The sequence below is a fragment of the Grampus griseus genome (genome assembly GCF_964374135.1).
Source record: "Grampus griseus genome assembly, chromosome: 1".
NCBI classification, from domain to species: Eukaryota; Metazoa; Chordata; class Mammalia; order Artiodactyla; family Delphinidae; genus Grampus; species Grampus griseus.
In genome coordinates, this window is record NC_139017.1 from 43387406 (window position 1) to 43410048 (window position 22643).

The window sequence follows — 22643 nt, forward strand, 5'->3', positions numbered from 1 at the left end:
GGTGTATGATCCTTTTTATATATTGTTGGATTCAGTTTACTAATATGTTGTTGAGGATTTTTGCATCTCTGTTCATCAAAGATATTAGCCTGTAATTTTCCTGTTTTGAATTGTCCTTGTCTGGTTTTTGTATCAGGGTAATGGTGGGATCACCAAATGTATTTGGGAGTGGCCCCCACCCCTTCATTTTTTTGGAATAGTTTGAGAAAGATAGGTACTAAGTTCTTCTTTATATGTTTGGTAGAATTCCACTGTGAAGCTGTCTGGTCCTGGACTTTAGTTTGCTGGGAGTTTTTTTATTACAGATTCAGTTTAATTACTAGTCATCAGTCTGTTCAGATTGTCTATTTCTTCCTGATTCAGCTGCAGAAGATCTATGTGTCTAGAAAGTTGTCCATCTCTTCTAGGTTGTCCAATTTGTTGCCAAATAATGGTTCATAGTATTCTCTTATAATTTTTTTGTGGTACAGTTGTTATTTCTCCTTTCATTTTATTTTTTAAATTTTGTTCTTCTCTCTTTTCTTGATAAGCCTGACAAAAGGTTTATCAATTTTATTTATCTTTTAAAAAAAACAGCTCTCGGTTTCCTCGATCTTTTCTAACCGTTTTCGGTCTCTATTTTATTTATTTCTTTTCTGTCTTTAATTTTTCCTCTTTCCTGCTGACTTTGGGCTTTTTTCATTGTTCTTTTTCTAATTTGTTAGATGGTAGGTTAGGGTATTTGAGATTTTTCTTACTTCTTGAGGTAGGCCTGTATCTCTGCACACATCCCTCTTAAAATTATTTTTCCTGCATTCCATAGGTTTTGGAAAGATGTGTTTCCATTTTCATTTGTCTTGAGGTATTTTCTGATTTCCTCTTTGCTTTCTTCACTGACCCATTAGTTTTTTAGTTTCATGTGTTTGTGTTTTTCCCATTTTTCTTCCTATAACTGATTTCAATTATAGTTTCATACCATTGTGGTCAGAAAAAAATGCCTGATATAATTTTTATCCTTTTAAATTTGTTGAGACATGTTTTGTGACCTAGAATGTGGTCTATCTTAGAGAATGTTCCATGTACACTTGAAAAGAATGTGTTTCTTCTGTTTGGGGATGGAATGTCCTGTAGATATCTATTAAGTCCAACTGATCTAATATGTCATTTAAGGCCAATGTTTCCTTACTGATTTTCTTTCTGGGTGATCTGTCCATAGATGTCAGTGGGGTGTTAAAGTCCCCTGCTATCAATGATTATTGTAAATTTCTCCCTTTATGTCTGTTAATATTTGCTTTATATATTTAGATGCTCCTTATTGAGTACATATATGATAAGGAGTGTTATATACTCTTCTTATATTGATACCTTTATCATTATAGAATGCCCTTCTTTGTCTTTTGTTATAAACTTTGTTTTAAATCTATGTTGTCTGATATGAGCATTACTACCCCCACTTTCTTGTCATTTCTTTTTGCATGAAATATCTTTTTCCATCCCCTCGCTTATCTGTGTGTGTCTTTAGATCTGAAGTGAGTCTCTTGTAAGTAGCATATAAATGGGTCTTGTTTTTTTATCCAATCGGCCACCATATATCTTTTGATTAGAAACTGACATTTAAAGTGATTACTGATAGGTATGTACTTATTGCCATTTTGTTACCTGTTTTCTGGTTGTTTTTGTAGGTCTTCTCTGTTCTTCTTTTAGTTTCTTTCCTTGTGATTTGATGATTTTCTTTTATGGTATGTGTTCCTTTGTGTTCCTTTCTCTAGTTTTTGTTATCTATTGTAGGTTTTTGATTTGTGGTTACCATGGTGTTCACAAATGTTGACCTATAACTGTATCTACTTGTTTTAAACTGGTAGTCATTTAATTTCAAATACGTTCTAAAAGATTTACATTTTTTTACTCCCCTCCCCCATTTTGTGTTTTTGATGTCATATTTTACACCTTCATGTTTACCCCTTTACTATTTATTGTGGTTGTAGTTGATTTTAAAATTTTTTGTCTTTTAATCTTTGTACTAGCTTATTTAAGTAGTTGATCCTCAGCCCTTAACATATATTTGCCTTTACTATAGAGTGGGATTTGCCCCTCATCTACTGATCCTTGCTATAGCCTTTTCTTTTCCATTTAGATAAGATGCTTTAACATTTCTTTTTGGGTAGGTGATGAACTTTGATGAACTTTTAATTTTTGCTTTATCTGAGAAGTTCTTTATCTCTCCTTCCATTCTAAATGATAATCTTGCTGGGTAGATTATCCTATGTTGCAGGTTTTTTCCTTTCAGCATTTTAAACATATCATGCCACTCCCTTCTAGCCTGCAAAGTTTCTGCAGAAAAATCAGCTGACAACATTATGGGGGTTCCCCTGTACATGACTCTTTGTTCTTCTCTTGCTGCCTTTAGAATTCTCTCTTTAACTTTTGCCATTGGTGCACTTGATGTTGTTCAAGAGGTCCCTTAAACCATTATCATTTTTTTTAATTTGTTTTTCTTTTTGCCGTTCTGATTGGGTGACTTCCATTATTCTATCTTCCAGATCACTTGTGCGTTCTTCTGTATCACCTGGTCTGCTATTAATTCCTTCTAATATGTTTTTTCATTTCAGTTATTGTATTCTTCAGTTCTGACTGGTTCTTTTTTATATTTTCTAGTTCCTTGTTAAAATTCTCACTGTGTTCATCTATTCTTTTCCCTATATCAGTTAACATTCTTTTTATTAATGCTTTGAATTCCTTACAGGGTAAATTATTTATTTTTGTTTCATTAGTTGTTTTTTCAGGGGTTTTCTCTTGTTTTTACGATTGGAACAAATTCTTCTGTCTTCTCATTTTGCTTAACTTTCTCTGTCTGTATGAAATTAGGTGAAATAGTTACCTATTCCAGTCTTGAAGGTGTGCTCTTGTGTGGGAGTCTCCCTATACAGTCTGCGTGTGCCCAGTGCCTGAATCTGACAGTGGGAGAGCTGGATCTGATGTGAGCAGGAGTCATGTCTTTCCCCAGGGTGTGCTGGCAGCTATCACCTTGGTAGGAGATGGGGCTGGAGATGGAGCAGACAGGGACAGAGCCAGGTGTGAGCTGGGGCTTCTCCTCTGCTCAGTGGCCACCACCACCCTACAAGGGGCAGGGGTGGGCCCCAAGCTGCTGGAGCAGAAGCTCTGAGGGTTGGGTCCAAGATGGTCCATTCCCTTTAAGTGTGTGCTCTCCCCACTCCTAGCACTGGCACCCCTGCCCCAGAGCAGAGCAGTGCTGGAGCAAGAGGGCCTGGAGCAGGGGCTGGAGCAGGCGCTCAGCATGGGTCAGGGCTCAGGCTGTGGCAGCCCTGGCCCTAGAGTCCAAGACCACTTCTGATGCGCTGCCTCCATAAGGACCAGTACAGCTGTCCCCACCCTGTTCAGATGTCATTCCGGGTCCAAGCAGGCTCTATCCCTCACAACTGAGTACTCCGCTCAGCTGCAACAGCCCCTACCCTAGTGTGGAGCTGTATCACGAAGCAAGTGGGGCCAGAGTGGACACTCAGTGCAGGCTGGGGTGCATGCGAGGGTGGTCACAGGAAACCAGCCAGAGTCCCATGCAGTTTCAATCTGCTTTCTCCACCTCGTTCCCAGGAGTAAGCAAGTGTGTGCACGCTCTTCCTGAGAGGAGTCTAGGTTTCTTACAGTCCTCCTGTTAGTCCCACTGGCTTTCTAACCAGCTAAGGAGACTTGTCTTCCTGGTGTTGGACCCCAGTACTGCAACATCCAACATGTGGCTCAAACCTCTCACTTCCAAGGGAGGACCTCCACCTCTGTAATCCCCTCCTGTTCTGAGTCCCCTCCCAGGGGCACAGGTCCCAAACCTAATCGCTTCTATTCCCTTCCTTCCCCACTCCATGTGGATCTTTCTTACAGCCTTGGCTGTGCAAGAGTCTTTCCGCCAGTCTCCAGTTAGTTTTCAGTGAGCATTGCTCTGCATGTAGATGTATTTTGGATGTTTTCATGGGGGGAGGTGAGCTCTGTGTCCTCCTACTCCACCATCCTCATTTGAATCTGCACTCATCACTTTTTGGATGATTTCCCTTTGGCACCTTATGCAGAATGTTGAATTGATCACTGGTTTGAATGTCTGATCACTCACATTCACCAGGCAGAATTCCTATAAGATTTATTTTGTTCACCTAAACGTGTATGTGAGTACTCATTAAGCACCTGTGCAGTGCACTCTTCTTTAGTGAGCACTGAGGGGGACAGACACCAAAGGTAGTGGCACAGCTTCTTCTCCAAAGCAGCTTTCACCCTACTTAGTGGTGCTCAGAGGGAGTCATCTCTGGGCAGAGTAGAATGTTACTCAGTCCTGAGATCCTTGGAGGTGAAAACCCAGTTGTATATCTTCTCACATGTGAGACAAAGAGGCACCTTTTATTCTGTCTGTACTGCTGCCTCACACTCAACTGCAACTTTAGGGTGGGGAAAAAAGGCCACCACAGAAGAAGGTAGAACCCTTTCATCAAGAGAATAAAAGCCTAACAGAATAAAAAAAATAAAAGTATTTCTTCACTATATCAGAAGGAAATCATAAATTGCAGACCAGGGCCCAAGGGCCTTTGTAAGCCTTACACTCCCTGATGCTTATTTTCTTTATCTCTCTGAACATCCCAAGAGGGATTAGCCCCCAAACCCTGAAGCTGGGGAAATCCTGTGCATAAAGAAAGGGGATGCTTGTCAGGCTCTACTCCAATCCCATGGCAGCCAGGAGGAAGGGAAACCCCGAGGAGAGACACAGGGGTGGCAGGTCTGCCACAAGAAAGTGAGAAGCAGGCCAGGCCATCTGAGCTTCCTTGACAGGGGGACAGAACACAACAGGCATTATCATTTAACACCATTAAAGCAGCATATTAGCTTCTGCCTCTATTTTCTCACTTCTGATTATTCTACTACCCTGGTTTATACTCCTTAAAAATGACCAAGTCAACTACAAAAAAAGTCAAACATGGCCAAAGTCAACAATGACTTTCAGAATGAAACAGTCTCTTCAGTCCCCTCTTCCTTGGCCTCTCTTCAGCCTCTGATAAATTGAGCCTCCCTTTCTTATCGAAACCTTCGCAAAACCATCTGCTTCCCCCTTCATTTGTTAATATTCCTTCTCACTTGTTGCTGGCTCTTCCTTTTCTGCCTGCCTCTGAAATGTTGGCATTCCTTCAAGTTGGGCCTCCTTCAAGAGGGCCATTCCTATAGTTGGCCCTCCTTTATTCTCACTCCACACATTTTTCTAGGAAATCCCTGTACTCCCATGGACTCAACTATCACATATACATGATGGCTTTCAAATGTCTGTCTGCATCCCCAATCCCTCTCCTGAGCTCCAGTGCCGTCTAACTGTAGCAGAGATGTCTCCACCTGGATGTTCAGTTTTAAGCATAACTTGTCAAAAACTGGACTCTTTATTCTTCCCTAAAACCTGCTCCCAGTCCTCCTATATTCCCTGCTCTTGGTGAATGGAAGTGTCAATCACCTAAACTCTAAATCAGAAGATTCCCTAGATCTTCCCTCTCTCATCTTCCCTGTCTCATTGGTGAGCAGAGCCTATTGACTGCACCTCCATCCCTCTCATCACTCCCTTCTTCTCCAACCTCCCTGCTTCACTCAAGTCTTCATCACCTTGCTCCTGACTGAGTCTAATGTTCCATCATGTAAAGCACTGTCTGGCTCGTTAGTATTTGTTGAATAAAGACATGGACCTTTTTCTATTCAGATTTTCCTATTTCTAGTTTTACTCCACTCTGATTCATATTCTACACTGCAAGCAGAATATTTCTAAACCCCAAATCTAATCCTGTTTCCTCTCCCCTTAAATACTTTGTGGTTTTTACTCTTTGGGTATTTAAATTACTTAAACTATATAAATACGTCCATGGGTCCCTATCACCTAAAAGGTAGAACAAATCCTCCTTAGCATGCTCCAGAAGCTCTTCCTAATAAAAACCCTTCATGTCTTTCTGGCAGAATCTCTCACTATACCTTAGACTCCGCGTCCAGCTCTCCTTATAACTCACAGTTCTCTGAGTACAGCAGAGTAACCCATACCAAGCAGGACCTTTATTTAAGCTGCAGTCCAACCCCTCCCCCTCAGCCCTGTCCATATGTTCCTCTTAACAAGGACTGTCCTCCTTGTTAAGACAAACTACTTTACCAGAGCCTAATCTACTGGGATTTTATCAGAGCTTTACCAACTTGGGGGAAGGAAAATTCCCAACTCTAGTCTGCTATATAGCCTTCCACATGAATGGAAAAAATACCCAACTCCAGTACCCCCTAGTCATCCTACCAAAGAGGATAGGGGGAAAAAAATCTGAGACTCATTTGTGAAGTTCACATCACAGGGGCATAGACTCACTGAAAGTCTGAGACCTAATCACAGAACTAAAGAACACTTCCCCTCTCCCAACACCTTATATATAAAGTTCTTTTTACTCAGCACATCATGTCCGCCTTTCCAAAAAACATTACAAAGCATACTAAAAGGCAAAAAAACAAAACAAAAACACAGACAAAGCAGCAGAACCAGACCTAGATATGGCAGGGATGTAGGAATTATCGAATTGGGAATTTAAAACAACTATGATTAATATATGAAGAGCTTTAACGGAAAAGGTAGACAACATGCAGGAATAGATGGATAATGTAAGCAGAGAGATGGAAACGCTAAGAATCAAAGAAATGCTAGAGCTCAAAAACACTGAACAGAGATGAAGAAAGCCTTAGAAGAGCTTATCAGTAGACTGCATACAGCTGAGGGAAAAACCTCTGAGCTTGAGGATTTGTCAATAAAAACATCTAAACATGAAAAGCAAATAGAAAAAAGACTGAAGGGAAAAAAACACAGAATGGAGTACCCAAGAACTGTGTGACAATTAGAAAGGGTGTAACATAAATGTAATGGGAATACCAGAAGGAGAAGAACAGAAGCAATATTTGAAGCAATAATGACTAAGAATTTCCCCAAATTAACATGAGACACCAAACCAAAGATCCAGGAGCTCAGGGAACACCAAGCAGGACAAATGCCCCCAAAACTGCACCTATGCATATCATATTCAAACTTCAGAAAACCAAAGGCGAAGAAAAAACACTGAAAGAAGCAAGGTGGTGGAGGTGGGAAACATCTAACCTGTAGAGGAACAAAGACAAGAATTACCTGCCACTTCTTCTAGAAACGTGCAAGCAAAGAGAGCAGAAGAAAACATTTAAAGTACTGACAGGAGAAAAAACAACCACCTAGAACGCTGTGGTCCTGTGAAAGTACCCTTCAAAAGTGAATGGGAAATAAAGCCTTCCTCAGACAAACAAAAATGGTGGAATTTGTTTCCAGTAGACTTGACTTGCAGGAAATGTTAAAAGAAATTCTTCAGTGAGAAGGAAAATGATATAGGTTAGAAACATGGATCTATATAAAGAAGGGACGAGCTAATAAATGAAGGTAAAATAAAACCTTTGCTAATTCTTTTCTATTCTTGATCTAACAAATAACAGTTTGTTCAAAATCATAAAAGCAACAATGTATTTACCACTACAGTTTATATATAAGTAAAATGAATGATAGTAATTACACAAACGACAGGAGGGAGGAATTAGGAATATTTTATTATAAGGAACAATCAGGAATATTTTAAGGTACTTGCAGTACCTGTTAAGTGATATTGTGTTATCTGAAAATAGATTCAGAGTAGTTGTAAATGTATACTGCAAATTTTATGGCAACTACTGAGAAAGTTAAAAAAGAGGTATACTTGATATGCTAAGAAAATAAAGAAAATCGAATGATATAAAATGTTTAATTAAAAACAAAAAAGGCAAACAAAGAATGAAACATAAAAATAGGAACAAAAATCAAGGGCGATGAATAGAAAAGAGTAACGAACATGATAGATAATAATCCAATCATATCAATAATCACTTTAAACATCAATGGTCTAAATATATCCATTAAAAGATAGAGATTATCAGAGTGGATCAAAAACTAGGACCCGGGCTTCCCTGGTGGTGCAGTGGTTGAGAGACCGCCTGCCGATTCAGGGGACACGGGTTCGTGCCCCAGTCCGGGAAGATCGCACATGCCGCGGAGCGGCTAGGCCCGTGAGCCATGGCCGCTGAGCCTGCCCGTCCGGAGCCTGTTGCTCCGCAACGGGAGAGGCCACAACAGTGAGAGGCCCGCGTACCGCAAAAAAAAAAAAAAAAAGGCCCAACCATATATTGCCTAAAAGAAACCCACTTTAAATATAAAGATACAGTTAAGTTAAAAGTAAAGGCATAGAGAAAGATATACCATACTAAGACTAATCAAAGCTGGAGTAGATATATTTCAGACACATCAGACCTCCAAGCAAGGAAAATTATCAGAGATAAAAAGGGGCATTACATAATGATAAAGGGGTCACTTCTCTAAAAAGACATAATAATATATAATACGTATGTGCATAACAACAGAGGGTCAAAATATGTGAGGCAAAAACTGATAGAAAAGCAAGGAGAAACAGATGAATCCAACTATTGTAATTAGAGATTTCACCACCCCTCTAACAGAAATGGACAGATTTATCAGGCAGAAAATCAGTAAGGACATGGTTGAACTCAACAGCACCATCGGTCAAGTGGATATAATTGACATCTATAGGCTATTTTATCCAACAACAGGACACACAGTCTTCTCAAGCTCACATGGAACATTCTCCAAGACAGACCACATTCTGGACCATATAACACACCTAAATAAATTTAAGAGAACAGAAATCATACAATGTCTGCTCTCAGATAATAATGGATAATAATCGAATTAAATTAGAAATCAACAATACATAGCTATGAAATCTCAAAATACTTGGAGATTAAACAGGAAAAAAGACAAGGATGTCCCCTCTCACCACTCCTTTTCAATATCATACTGGAAGTCTTAGCTAATTCAATAAAAGAAGAAAATGAAACAAAAAACATATATTCGGGAAGGAAAAAATTACTTTTCCTTGCAGATGACATGATTGTCTATGTAGAAAATCCCAAAGAAACAACAACAACAACAAAAATCTCCTGGAATAAGAAATTGTAGCAAGGTTGTACAAAATAAGGTTAATATAGTAAAGTCAATCACTTTTCTATTTACCAGCAATAAACAAGTGGAATTTGAAACTAAAAACACAATACCATTTACATTAGTACTCCCCCCAAAAAATTCAGGTATAAATATAAATATAACAAAATATGTGCAAGTTATATATGAGGAAAACTAAAAATGTCTGATGAAAGAAATCAGAGAAGAACTAAATAAATGGAAAGACAGCCATGTTCATGGATAGAAAGACTCGAGATAACAAGATATCAATTCTTCCATACTCCATCTATAGATTCAATGCAACCCAAATCAAAATCCTAGCAAGTTATTTAGTGGATATCGACAAACTGATGCTAAAGTTTATGTGGAGAGGCAAAAAGACCCAGAATAACCAGTACAACATTGGAGAAGAAGAAGAAAGTCAAAGGCCTGCCACTATCTGACTTCGAGACTTACTTTAAAGCTACATTAATCAAGACAGTGTGACACTGGTGAAAGAATAAACAAAAAGATCAATGGCACAAAACAGAGAGCCAAGAAATAGACTCATAAATATAAATAAAGTCGACCAATCTTTGACAAAGGAGCAAAGGCAACATAATGGAGCAAAGACAGTCTTTTTAACAAATGGTGCTGGAAGAAATTCATGTCTAATTTCTTACACCCTTCACAAAAATGAACTCGAAATAGATCATAGACCTAAACATAAAACACACAACTCTAAAACTCTTAGAAGATGACACAGGAGAAAACCTAGGTGACCTTGGGGATGGTGGATTTTTTAGATACAACACCAAATGCACGATCCATGAAAGAAATAATTGATGAGCTGGATTTCATTAAAATTAAAAACTTTTGCTCTGTTAAAGGCACTGTCAAGAGAAAGAGAAGATAAGCCACAGACTGGGAGAAAATATTTGCGAAAGACACACCTGATAAAGGACTGTTATACTGGCAAGTATGTGCAGTAGCAGGCACTCATAACTTGCAGGTAAGGAAAAAAAAAAAAAAAAAAGCCAGCTTGAAAACTGTCAGTTTGAGAGTTTCTTACGAAAATAAACATTTTCTTACCATATAATCACTCCAAAGGAGTTGAAAACTTATGGCCACATAAAACTCTGCACGTGGGTATCTATAGCAAATTTATTCATACTTGCAAAACTTAGAATCAACTGAGATGTACTTCAGTAGACAAACAGATAAATGAACTGTGGAACATCCAGACAATGTAATATTATTCAGCACTAAAAACGAATGATCTATCAAACCATAAAAAGACATGGAGGAACCTTAGATGCATATCACTAAGTGAAATATGTCAATCTGAAAAAACTACATACCGTATGATTCCAACTATACAACAACATTCTGGAAAATGTAAAACTATGGAGATGGTAAAAAGATCAGTGGTTGCCAGGGATTAAAGGGGAGAGAGGGATGAATAAAGCACAGAGAATTTTTAGGGCTGTGAAACTACTCTGTCTCATATTATAAGAGTGGATACACGTCATTACACATCCGTCAAAACCCACAGACTGTACAACACTGAGTAAATCCTAATATAAAGATGGACTTCGGGTGATAATGACGTGTCACTGTAGTTTTATCAACTGTAACAAATGTACCACACTGGTGGGAACGTTGATACTGGCGGAGGCTGTGCACGTGTGGGGCAGGGGATATATGGGAAATCTCTGTACTCTGCTCTCAGTTTTGCTATAAATCCAAAATCGCTCTAAAAATAAAGTCTATTTAAAAAAAAAAGATTTTATAAAAAGGGAATGATAAACCCAAAAGTCAGGTTATCTTTGTGGAGGGAGTGAAAGGAGGTGATGGGGTTATTATGGGTGCAAACAAAGGGCTTGTAGGATTCTGGTTAGCTCTTAAGCTGAGTGGTTGGTACCCAAATGGACCCCTAATGACTTTTCTTTGTCACTGGATTTACCACCCTTAGTGCTGACCTTAGGAGTAATAGCTGTCTGAGATAACTTTTCCTTTTCGTTTAAACCCCATTTTCAGTTTTGCTTTCCAGTTTTCATAGTTAAAATCACCCAAACGGATACAATCTCTTAATTTGGATGCAGTACAACTGGGCTATGATTTAGCATAAGCCATCACTTAATCCTATTTTGTTTGCCTAAGTGTATCATTAAAGCCTTGGATTATTAGTTACCCCCAAGTATGAAAAGAGATTTTGTCTGGGAAGAACAGACTGTCATTAAAACAACTCAGCATTTTTCCAGTCCTAAAAGGCATCTTCCTTGAAAACATTCTGATTCAGCATGTGTGATAACAAGGGCAATCAAGATTTTTTTTTTAAATCTATAAATCACCAAACAGATAAGGAGTCAGGCTATTACTCTTGCCCTCGGCAGGGAGCTTAATCTGGCCGGAAGATCGCTCATTTCCCATTGGAGCCACAGGCTGGAGGTCAGACCACGGGGCTGAATTTCAGTTCTTGAAAGGAGTGCAAAGAAATGAAAAGATTTCGTTCAGAAAGGAGCATGTTCTCTGATGTTTCGGCCCGAGGAATAAAGAATGATAGCATCTCCACAGAAAAGTCTTATACTGGAGACTGTGTCCTGCTAAGGAAATAAGACCTCCAGCCCACCTACCTGCAGACAGAAAGAAATGGGCAAACAAGAAAAAGGGGCCAACAGAGGGGCCTACATAAGAACACACCATTAATTCTATCTATCAGACATTTTACGAGGTAAGCCCTTCACCTTCATGGTTTCACTTAATCCTCCAAACAACCCTGCAAAGGTGAGTCTGCTCATTTGACAGGTGAACGTGCAGACAGTTGTAGCAAGCTGCCAAAGGTTGCCCACTAGCGACTGGTGGAGCCGAGGTTCAAGCCTATGTCTGGCTGTGAATGGATAAAGAAGATGTAGTACATACAGACAACGGAATATTACTCAGCCATAAAAAAGAATGAAATAATGCCATTCACACCAACATGGATGGACCTAGATTTTATCATACTACACGAAGTAAGCCAAACAGAAAGACAAATATCATATGCTATCACTTATATGTGGAATCTAAAAAAATGATACGAATGAACTTATTTACAAGACAGAAATAGACCCACAGACATAGAAAACAAACTTATGGTTACCAAAGGGGAAAGCTGGGGGTGGGGGGAGGGATAAATTAGGAGTTTGGGATTAACAGATACACACTACTATATATAAAACAGATAACCAACAAGGTTCTACTGTATAGCACACGGAACTATACTCAGTATTTTGTAATAACCTATAAGGGAAGAGAATCTGAAAAAGAATATATATATATATATATATATACACACACACACACACACATATATGTATATATAACTGAATCACTTGCTGTACACCTGAAACTAACACAACATTGTAAATCAACTACACTTCAATAAAAAAAAAACCTGTATCTGTCTGACTCTAAAGCTCATGCTCTTTGCTTTATATCATACAGGAAAACAACAAGGATTACTGCAGAACTCGGTCTTAAAGCATTACCTCTTAGCAGGGGCTACAAGGCTACACCCAGCATCTCTTGCCTTCTCCTGTCAAGTGCAATGCTGGCCATACCAGGAAGATGCGGACCCAGCTGAACTTAGCAGGATTCCATTAGGAAGAGGGATTGCTACCATCCTTGGTTCCAAGACCACCAAGCCTGACCCTCACCTCTGTCAGCCACCTCACACATGCGTCACCTCGGCCACAAGAGGAACAAGGTGAAAAGAAAGGAGGGTTTGCTCAAGGCAACTACACCCCTGTCTGCCCCCCGTCCAGCTTCGCCGTGAAGCTACCTCTCTCGATGCTTGTTCTACCGCCAGTGATTTCCACCATTACCTAAGGTCCAACAGGAGACGGCCCTCAGGAGGGAGGTGCTGCTGTAGATGGCGTGCATGTACATAAGATGAACCATCAGCTCCGCCAGCCACCAACAGGAGAGGAGGCGGCCCAGTCCCCGGGCAAGGGTGGGAAGGCCGGCCTTGGGCGAGCCCTGCTCCTGCTGCTGCATCTAAAGTAGAAACAGAAGAAGTCATTAGATGGCAACTCCATTTTTTTTTTTTTAAGAAGATGTTGGGGGTAGGAGTTTATTAATTAATTAATTTATTTTTGGCTGTGTTGGGTCTTCTTTCCTGTGCGAGGGCTTTCTCTAGTTGTGGCGAGCGGGGGCCGCTCTTCATCGCGGTGCGCGGGCCTCTCACTGTCGTGGCCTCTCTTGTTGCGGAGCACAGGCTCCAGACACGCAGGCTCAGTAGCTGTGGCTCACGGGCCTAGTCGCTCTGCGGCATGTGGGATCCTCCCAGACCGGGGCTCGAACCCGTGTCCCCTGCATCGGCAGGCAGATTCTCAACCCCTGCGCCACCAGGGAAGCCTCACCTCCATTCTTAAAACCTTTCAGAGTCCCCTAGACAACGTTTTTATAAATTTTCATTTTCGCTGTATCTTCTAAGGGAGGGCTGGTTTAGTTTGCCTCGGGAACACTCGGCGTTCTCGGGTAAAAAAAAAATATGTCCGACAAATACCATATGATATCACATATGTGTGGAATCTAAAAATTATGAGACAAATGAACTTATTTACAAAACAGAAATAGACCCACAGACATAGAAAGCAAACTTACGGTGACCAAAGGGAAAAGGGAGTAGGGATAAATTGGGAATTTGGGATTAACAGATACACACTACTATATATAAAATAGATAACCAACAAGGACCTACGGTAGACACAGTAATATATTACAAGATGTTCAATATCTTGTAATAACCTATAATGGAAAAGAACCTAAAGAAGAATAGATAGATAGATAACTGAATCACTTTGCTGTACAATTGAAACTAACAGAACATTGTAAATCAACTATATTTCAATTAAAAAAAAATTTTTTTAAGTCATGTCCAAGCTAGAAAACTCTGTCCAAGAGCAAGGAAAGGGTGGAGGCCACAAGCTAGCCCAGTGCCGAGAACCAAGAAGGGGTTCCGCATCCCTTCACCCCAGCAGCAGCCCTTCCAAAACCCAGGATGGAGGGCAGTTCCTGATGTGTCCTAGACAAACACAGAAGAACAAGAGAGCGCGTATATGTTTTCCGGATCTTACACTGACACGATTTTATTAGACTGAAGGCTGCCTGGAAATGCAGAAGTGAAGTGACGGCCTTAATTAGGAAGTTGTATCTGCACACATTAGCTGGCAGAGGCTATGGACTTGGCTCAGCAAGGGCTTGACAATTAGGGCTCCAGACACTACATGAACAAGAGAGGCCCATCCCTAGGGGAAGGTGATCCTGACATGCTTCTTTAACTTCTCCTCTCCTCTAACCATCAAGGCGCAGTGGGTCCCACGGCAGCCAGGAGGGGCGGCAGGCACTGCCCTTAGAGGTGATGGGCTATCTACACGCCAAGGAGTTAATTTCCATTCCATTCTTGAGCATCTATTCTACCACGGTCTCAAACGGTCCTCTTACAGCAAGAAACCAGACCAAGAAATTCTGGCTGGCGCAGTGAAACTGCATAAATGGCTTGCCCCCTTTTGCCATCTGCTTGGTTAGCTACGTCCAGGAAAGCTGTTGTTTTAAATTTTTTAATGTAAGTTGATCAACTTAACAGGAATTTCCTTTCATTTTCTTCAGTTCACCTCAGAAAGATATTTATTAGGAAACAGAAGTAACTGCTTTGAAGGATCCACCCAGCCAAGTTTGACAGGGGAAGCGCTAGCTGGGAAGGTTATCCAGGAAGCAAGGTGGGGCACAGATGGGTTTGCAGGCTTGCAGGGATCACAGCTCACTGCAATTATAGCCGCAGCACAGCGACCCAACGCAGACCCCTTTCCATCTCTAGGCATAACTGAGGGTGGTTTTCATATGGATCCTTACGTCAAGCGTGCATGCTACATGCTACAGAGTCTGGAGCAGAGCATCGACAAGCCGGTGGATGGAGAAATCCTCAGTGAGAGACCCCCTGCCTGCCCGATCCCTCGTGTCTGCATTATATAATTGAGAAGAAAAAGGAAATAACCCAAACTTCCAACAGTATGGGCTTGGGGCTTGGTTAAATGCATGAGTGCGCCTCAATCTTACGTAGCCGTGCAAACTATTTTTTGATATAAATGTGCATAAATAAAGAAAGGCTGGAGACACAGACACCAAAATGGCAGCAGTGATGGTAATCTTTGGATACTAAGATTCTTGTTATTTTTTAACTATTATTATTTTTGTAATCAGGGCAAAAAGTAATGTAACTTTACGATATTGTGAAGACTTTGGTTCTCTGTTAAAGAGGCAAGCCCTCTGTTTCTGCAGCCTTCTTGTAAAAAATGCCGAGTCTCAGGACCTCCCCAGGGGAGCCCAGCATCCTCTCTATGAACCAGCAAGCCTGTCTCTCTTTTGTGCTACCCATCTTTATTTCTCCTAACCTTCCCACCTCACTCGGAGACTTTCTTAGTTACACGCTGAGTTGCCCTTTGTTTATTCTCAACCCTTTTTCAGCTCTCTAAAGCAAACTCATTTTGACCAAATGACCATCAGCAAATGAAGAAACAATTATGAATACAGTGTCCATTAGTCTGTGGAGGCTAGAACAGTTCACACCAAGGCAACTGGGGAAGCTAAGACATGAAGAGGCACCTAAAACCATTCCGGACCAACAGAAGGGGCCTTTCTTGGTGCCAGACTCTTGGAGGAAAGCAGATTCCCTGAATGAATGTGATAACGACCTCAAAAGCAGTGCTGACAAAAGACAATCTTTGCACAACTGTCTCCAGTGTTCCCAAATAAGCAACGATGCACATGGCCTGCAGGCCCCTGAGCAGTTGCCCAACCCCAAGCTCAGGTCCCCTGGAGACCAGAACTGCACCCGAGGCCTTGGAGCACCACTGGGTGTGCAGCCCCGTCCCAGGGAGAGGAGAAGCATCTAGACAGGAGGGAAGCCACTGTGAGATCAGAACAACAGCCATGCCAGGCCATCAGGAAAATAAGTGTCCGATCACCTCCAGCTCCAGGCGACCACATCTCAAGCTCAGTCCAGAGGCCCTCCTTTCCTTCCCCAAACAACGCACGGTCTAAAATGACACGAGTATCTGTAACTAAGAAGAAACATGAGGTGCATTTTGTGACTGACTGGCCTCCCAATAATGACTTCCCTACTTTCCCCAGGGCCAAACTCGCTCTCCAGGTTTAAAAAGGCATACTTATGGGCTTCCCTGGTGGCGCAGTGGTTGGGAGTCCGCCTGCCGACGCAGGGGACACGGGTTTGTGCCCCGGTCCGGGAGGATCCCACATGCCGCGGAGCGGCTGGGCCCGTGAGCCCCGGTCGCTGAGCCTGCACGTCCGGAGCCTGTGCTCCGCAACGGGAGAGGCCACAACAGTGAGAGGCCCGCGTACCAGGAAAAAAAAAAAAATAGGCATACTTATGTGTCACCACTGGACCAGAAGGGCTGGACTTCTCTCTGCAATGCTCCCTTTTTGATGCTGGATGCCTCCCCATCCAGAGTAAGAGAAACGTCTACTCCTTAATTGCACAAGTAAACACAGCAGAAGGAAACCAATCCAATTTTTCATTCTATTCGCTTTTACTTAAAAACATGGTTATTAGTCTTTCTTCAGAGTTGTGCTGTTATTACAGCCCATTTATATTTGTCCCTTGTCAATTCAGCAGCGGGAAAAGACACACCACACACAGCTCACCTAACGAGCAGGGTCGCTCACTATTCAACCTCTGCACGCAAAGCATTTCACTTGAGGTATTTCAAACTGAGGGGAGTGCCAATCTTAAGACCACGGGAAACTGCCATCAATGGGCATTTTGAGTTAAGTCTCCGCTAAAAAATACACCTTAACTTATCTGCGAAGCGCATTTTAAAACACGTTGTATTTTAAAACCTCATTTCATGCAAATTGCATAAAAAGGAATATCGAAGCCCTTCCAAGATATGCTAATGATTAAAGATGACAGTGCTCAAAGATGAAAGGTTCTTTTCTTTCGCATACGAATAATACCCATGTTGGAGAGCAGCAAACAGAAGCTTTCCCCAGAGGCAACTGTTCAACTGAGTTACCTCTGCTCCAACCTCCACGCTTGGGTCAAGGGCACTGTAGCCCGTGTCTTGTTCCTTTGTAACACGGGAGCTTCTCTCCAGCCCAGGGTCATAGACCGTACCCCTACTCCCAGGAAATCATTCCCTAATCAGACCCTCACTGCCCCTCCCCAGCATCCGGACCAAGGCCAGTAGTACCGAGTGGTCTCTGGCAGAACAGCAAGTAGGGCCTGCAGTCGGTGTAGCTGTCACAGGACTGGGACCCGGTCTGGCCAGCTTGAGCCTCCAGACCCACACGTCCACCAGGCCACACTGCTTCCTCCCTCTAACTCTTGTGCGGCTCCCCGAGCTGGCGACAAGGCTCTGTCTGGTCTTCGTCCCTCCCATCCCAACGCGCATTGCGTGAGCCTGTCCTTGCCTCCGTGTTACCGTCTGTGAAGTGGGAGTAACGACAGTGCCTCTCTCCTGGGGTTGTTGCCAGGATGAAAGGCATCAGAACATGGAAAGCCTGGTTAGGAGTAAGTGCTCGGTTAGGGTTACTTCTCACAGTTAGCATCATTCCAGATGCGCCCTAGAACCAGAGCCCACCCCATACCCAGAGTGGTTTGTCTGTGATGCTGACTGCCAGGCCTGGTCCTTCAGGGGCTGGGCCCGCCCCTGCGCCTGCAGCCACTGCCTGCATCTGTCTTCCGCTGGCCTCCTCTGAGATCAAGGATGGTCCCTGCCCAGAATCCTGCCCAGAATGGCCCCTGCTGCTGCCCTCACCTATCAGCCTGGACACCCAGGGCCTCAGTTCTAGCATAAACTTATGTTAGTTCTCACCCTCGGGAGCTTCCCTGGGTGAAATCTGCAACTGGCCCCTTGTACACAGAGGGCGAGGAGAGACCAAAGAAAAACAGCCAGACCATTCCGGGTTGGCAGGTGGCAGGTTTAATAAGCAAGGGAGCTTACAGATGAGCCTTGTCTTGGGCGCTGAAAGGCAAGTAGATCTCTGCACACTGGCCAGAATTTTAAAGTTTCAATAGAGGCCTTACCTGGGTTTAGTCACATAGTCAGTTCAGATGGTCTCAACAACACCTTCCTCGTTCAAGGTCAAGGCTATGTCCCTGAAATGGCTCCTAGTGTGGGAATGGCAGGCAGAACGTATATTCCAAGGGCAGGGGAGGGGGGGAAGAGCCTCCAACAGCCCAGGTCCAGACTGCAGGTCAACCAGTGGTCACATCCTTTCAATGCCCTCCTCCAACAACTTACCCTAGAAATGCCCCTGCTTTTGGATAACAATAACAACAATAATAGTAATAGTTAACACCTCATAGTGTTACATGTCAAGCCCCACTATCTATACAAAATCGTTTAATCCTTATGACAACCCTGTGAGGGAGGTATTATTACTCTTCCCATTTCATTTGATAAGGAAACTGAGTCACAACTAAGGTGAGTAACTCACCAAAAGCTCTCAAGCCAAAGCAGAGCAGGGATTCAAACCCTGTAACAATAGGATTGGGCACAAGAGTCTTTGCTCTTAACCACCAACCTAGTTCCCTATTTGAGCACTGGCTCTTCCCCTCGGGGCAGGAACACAGCCCTCAGCAAGGAAAACCCCCTGGTCCTCCCACACCCAGGCTCACCGTCCCCCCCATATCAGCTCCTCCCTCACTGCATGATTCAACCTGCTCAGAGTTAAGATGTAGTGGCCCCAGGCTCCCAGCTCAGCAAATAAACAGCATTTCCTGCCTTTCCCTAGACCTCCCCGACCCTGTCCCCCAGCCTCACCCCCGGCTCCGTATCTGAGTTCCATAGAACCCTGGGAGAAAAATAAACGGGGCCCATATTCCTGAAACTCCAAATGCCATCAGAGATGGCCTTCAAGTTAAGGCCCTGAGGCCTGTTGACAGGCACATTTTCCCCTGTTCATGATTGATGTGTACACATTTCACATGCCATACATTACAGAGGCACCTCTTCTATACTTGACTCATCTTGGATATGTAAATTTACACACTAAAAAAAAAAAAAAAAAAAAAAAACTGGGTGAAAGAGAACATTCTCCCAGGGTGGGCCTAGTACTGTAAATTTATGGACTGTGGTTTGCCCAGCTGGGTTCGTCTCCACGGTGAGGCTCTGCTGCCCCCTGGTGGCAAGTCTCTCCCTGCTCTTTAGAGTTTGTGAGTGTTGACCTGAGAAGCTAAGAGCCAAAATTTCAATACTACCATTTCCTATTAACATTTATTCATTCACACAAGCACTCGTTCAGAGCAAACCTTACTTACAAGCTCTTCCAGTTGGCTTTCTTCTGCCCCCTCCCGGCTTCTCTGAAGGAGCCCTTTCACTACTAGATTAGCTCCCTAGTTTAACTGCTCTCCTTTTAGACCCATTTTTCTCACACGAGGTCGCCCCCAGCAACTGCAGAAACCACCTGGCTTGTTTTTATTGCCCTGTAGCTTATTAAACACTTTGCCTTTTCTAGACTGACTTTTCTATGAATCTTCTCAGACCACAGAGAAAGGTTCCAACTTGCCTTTTTGAGTTCCCTGCTTTCGGCAATTGCTACCACTTTGAAAGGGGTAAAAAAAACAGAGAGAGGGGACATAGATGGTACCTGGAGTCTCCAGACCTGACTCCCTACAGGGAGAAGCCCGTTCATTTCCCCAGGCTGAAACTCAAAAACAAGAGCCTTTGGCTAAGGATGTAGGTGAGCGATAATCTCAAAGCTCGCCTCTGTGTAACATATTCAGGACCCTGAGACCCGCCTTTCATATTCCCTCAAGACCCTACAGGGTACAATCAGAAAGGAGGAGACAGACGAGAACTAAGAAGGATGATGATTTGCCTAACAACAAAGTACAGATCCCATAGGGCTAAGCTCCTTAATGGATAAGAGGCAGTTAGGAAAATAATTTGTTTCCTCTTTTTTTATATATATAAATTTATTTATTTTATTTTTGGCTGCATTGGGTCTTGGTTGCTACGCACTGGCTTCCTCTAGTTGCGGTGAGCGGGGCCTACTCTTCATTGCGGTGTGCGGGCTTCTCATTGCGGTGGTTTCTCTTGTTGCGGAGCACGGGCGCTAGGCGCACGGGCTTCAGTAGTTGTGGCTCACGGGCTCAGCAGCTGTGGCTCGTGGGCTCTAGAGCGCAGGCTCAGTAGTCATGGCGCACGGGCTTAGTTGCTCCACGGCATGTGGGATCTTCCTGGATCAGGGGTCAAACCCGTGTCCCCTGCACTGGCAGGAGGATTCTTAACCACTGCACCACCAGGGAAGTCCCAATTTGTTTCCTCTTAATAGGTTTAGTCTATGTTTCTCTGAGAATTATCTGTCTTCAAGGGAGGGGTGGGGGTGTGCTTGTGGATGTTTAGTCCAAAAGTTATTGACTGCAACGTTAGAATTAAAAACTTACAGTGGCAAGGAGGTTGTAAAGGAGACAAAATTCGGAGAACCTGAACCCACCCTACCCCGGGTCTACCCCACCCTCACCCAACCCCCTGCTCTTCTAAGAACTTCGGATAGTGGTTCTCTATCTCTAACAGCATCAGGACCACGCTGCTGGGCCCCGCCCCCGGGTTCCTGATTCATTAGGTCTGGGGAGGGGCCTGAGAACGTGCATTTCTGACAACTTCCCAGGTGATACTGTAGCTGCTGGTCCAGGGACCACACTTGGAGAATCACTGAGTTAGGAGATCAGCTGCCATCACTAAACCACCTCTTTCTTTTACACAATTTTAACCATGATTTTCAAACACAGATTTCAAATTCCTTCACGGCAAAAGAGCGATCCTAGACAACCCAAACTGAGGTATGAGAAACCAAGTACTAAACATACATCTGCCCAGAATATCAACTTCACTTAAAGATTTGCAGAGAGGAAAACATTCAATGATTTAACTGGTAATTTTTAAACATTAAGTTATTGTTATAATGCAGAAATATACTTCTGAGTACAATGTGCAACTCAGTGAAATTTTTAAGACGAAATAAGGGATTTCTAAGAACCCTCCTATTTGTGCAGGGGGCACCTTTCAGGTTGCCCTCCGAAAATGTCAAACACTGCTGCTGGCCCTGCTCTTCGAACTACGTGTCCAGGCCCCAGTGTGTGTGCACACGTGTACATGTGTGTGCTTGCACATGTGTGCACTGTGTGTGCATACGTATTATTGTTCTCACCTCCATGGGGATTGTTTTGTTGGGGGGAGGGAGACAGGAATGTCCTTTGAGAAACACTGTTTTTCGGGAACATCAATTGATTACTCACACTTCAGGTGAATTAACTTAGTACACGTGTTCCACGAGGCTAGCTGTGGAATGAGGAAGAAAATCCGAACTAGGAGGAAAAGTGAGGTGGCAATGACAAAGGTGGCTTCCCATGAGCTTCAGACAAGGCTGCTGTCCAGACAAGGCTGCTGTCCAGAAGTAGGAAGGCGAGATCCTGGGCAGAAACAGGCACCCAGACCCGAAAGCACACCATTGCTCTCAAACCCTCTTCAACTCCACTCTGTGATCCCATCCAGATCGCCCTGAACAATTCCCAGGCCACGGCAGAGCTATTTCATAAGCAGTTTGTGAAAATAAAAGGGCACCTATTATTTGCCAAACAAGAGCTTAGCCAGTTCCTCCTTCCACTTTCCAAGTAATACCACGAGAAGCCAGTTTTCTTTCTCTGGGACGGCCCTGCAGGGGATGCCTACCCCCAAGTTCCTGGCTGTGCCCAGTTATTATTTCTGGCTGCCACAGTCCACAGAGAATCCGGGTGGGAGCTCCTACAACCAACAGGCACAAGAGATATGCTGACCTTTATTTTGAAGGCTTATTTCCCAGAAGTATTTCATTTATTATCAGAAATCATGACAATAATGTGTGTTCTTAAACTTGTGGGCACCCCTGTATGAAGACTCATGTATGACCACAGCAACAAAGACAGAAGCATCATCTGCAGAAACACCCATCCAATCCCCGAAAGGCTCTCACCTGTGCGATGAACTCCGGGAAGCTGAGGATGGGCCCGTTGTGGAAGACTGGGTAGTAGAAGACATAGGCCACCATCCAGGGAAAGGAGCAGAAGGTGCGCTCAGCCGGCGGCTGCTGCCAGCAGAGCTCCAGGCTGAAGCTGGTGTAGTACAGGCAGCGAACGGTCAGTGTGAACTGCAGCAAGTAGTACTCATTTTCCGTCTGGTACCACCCTCTCTGCAAAGTCACAAGGAGACAACAACCTTGAGTGGCAAGGAGGGACGTCATCCAGTCTCCCAGGAAGGAGATCTCTTCCACGGGCAGAGCAGCTGTCCCATCCAGGGAGTCGAGAACCACTGAACAGCAGGTAAACATCATCGATCATCAAAACAAGCAATTAATGAGGAACGGGCAGGAGAGTGTCCCTAACATCAGCCATAAGCTTCGCATTAAGCCTGATGCAACACAGAGTGAAGGTTTTCCCAGATATGCATCTGTCAGATACACCAGCGGACAGCATGGAGATCAGCTACATCCAGTGGGTACTCTAACAGCTCCTTCAACAACTCTGAAGACAACGACAGACTTATACAGGCAGACCTCAGGG

At 43.3% G+C, this 22643-nt stretch overlaps 1 protein-coding gene across 1 annotated transcript in view; it reads right to left on the reverse strand.

Moving 5' to 3' along the window:
- The window catches only part of HHAT (hedgehog acyltransferase), a 364679-nt gene that overhangs the window by 260109 nt on the left and 81927 nt on the right, over positions 1–22643 (reverse strand). The window contains exons 6-7 of the mRNA XM_082666689.1: positions 22058–22273; positions 12907–13078 (exon numbers count right to left, since the gene is read on the reverse strand). Coding sequence (XP_082522815.1) covers positions 12907–13078; positions 22058–22273 — 388 coding nt within the window. The remainder of the gene's footprint in view (positions 1–12906; positions 13079–22057; positions 22274–22643) is intronic.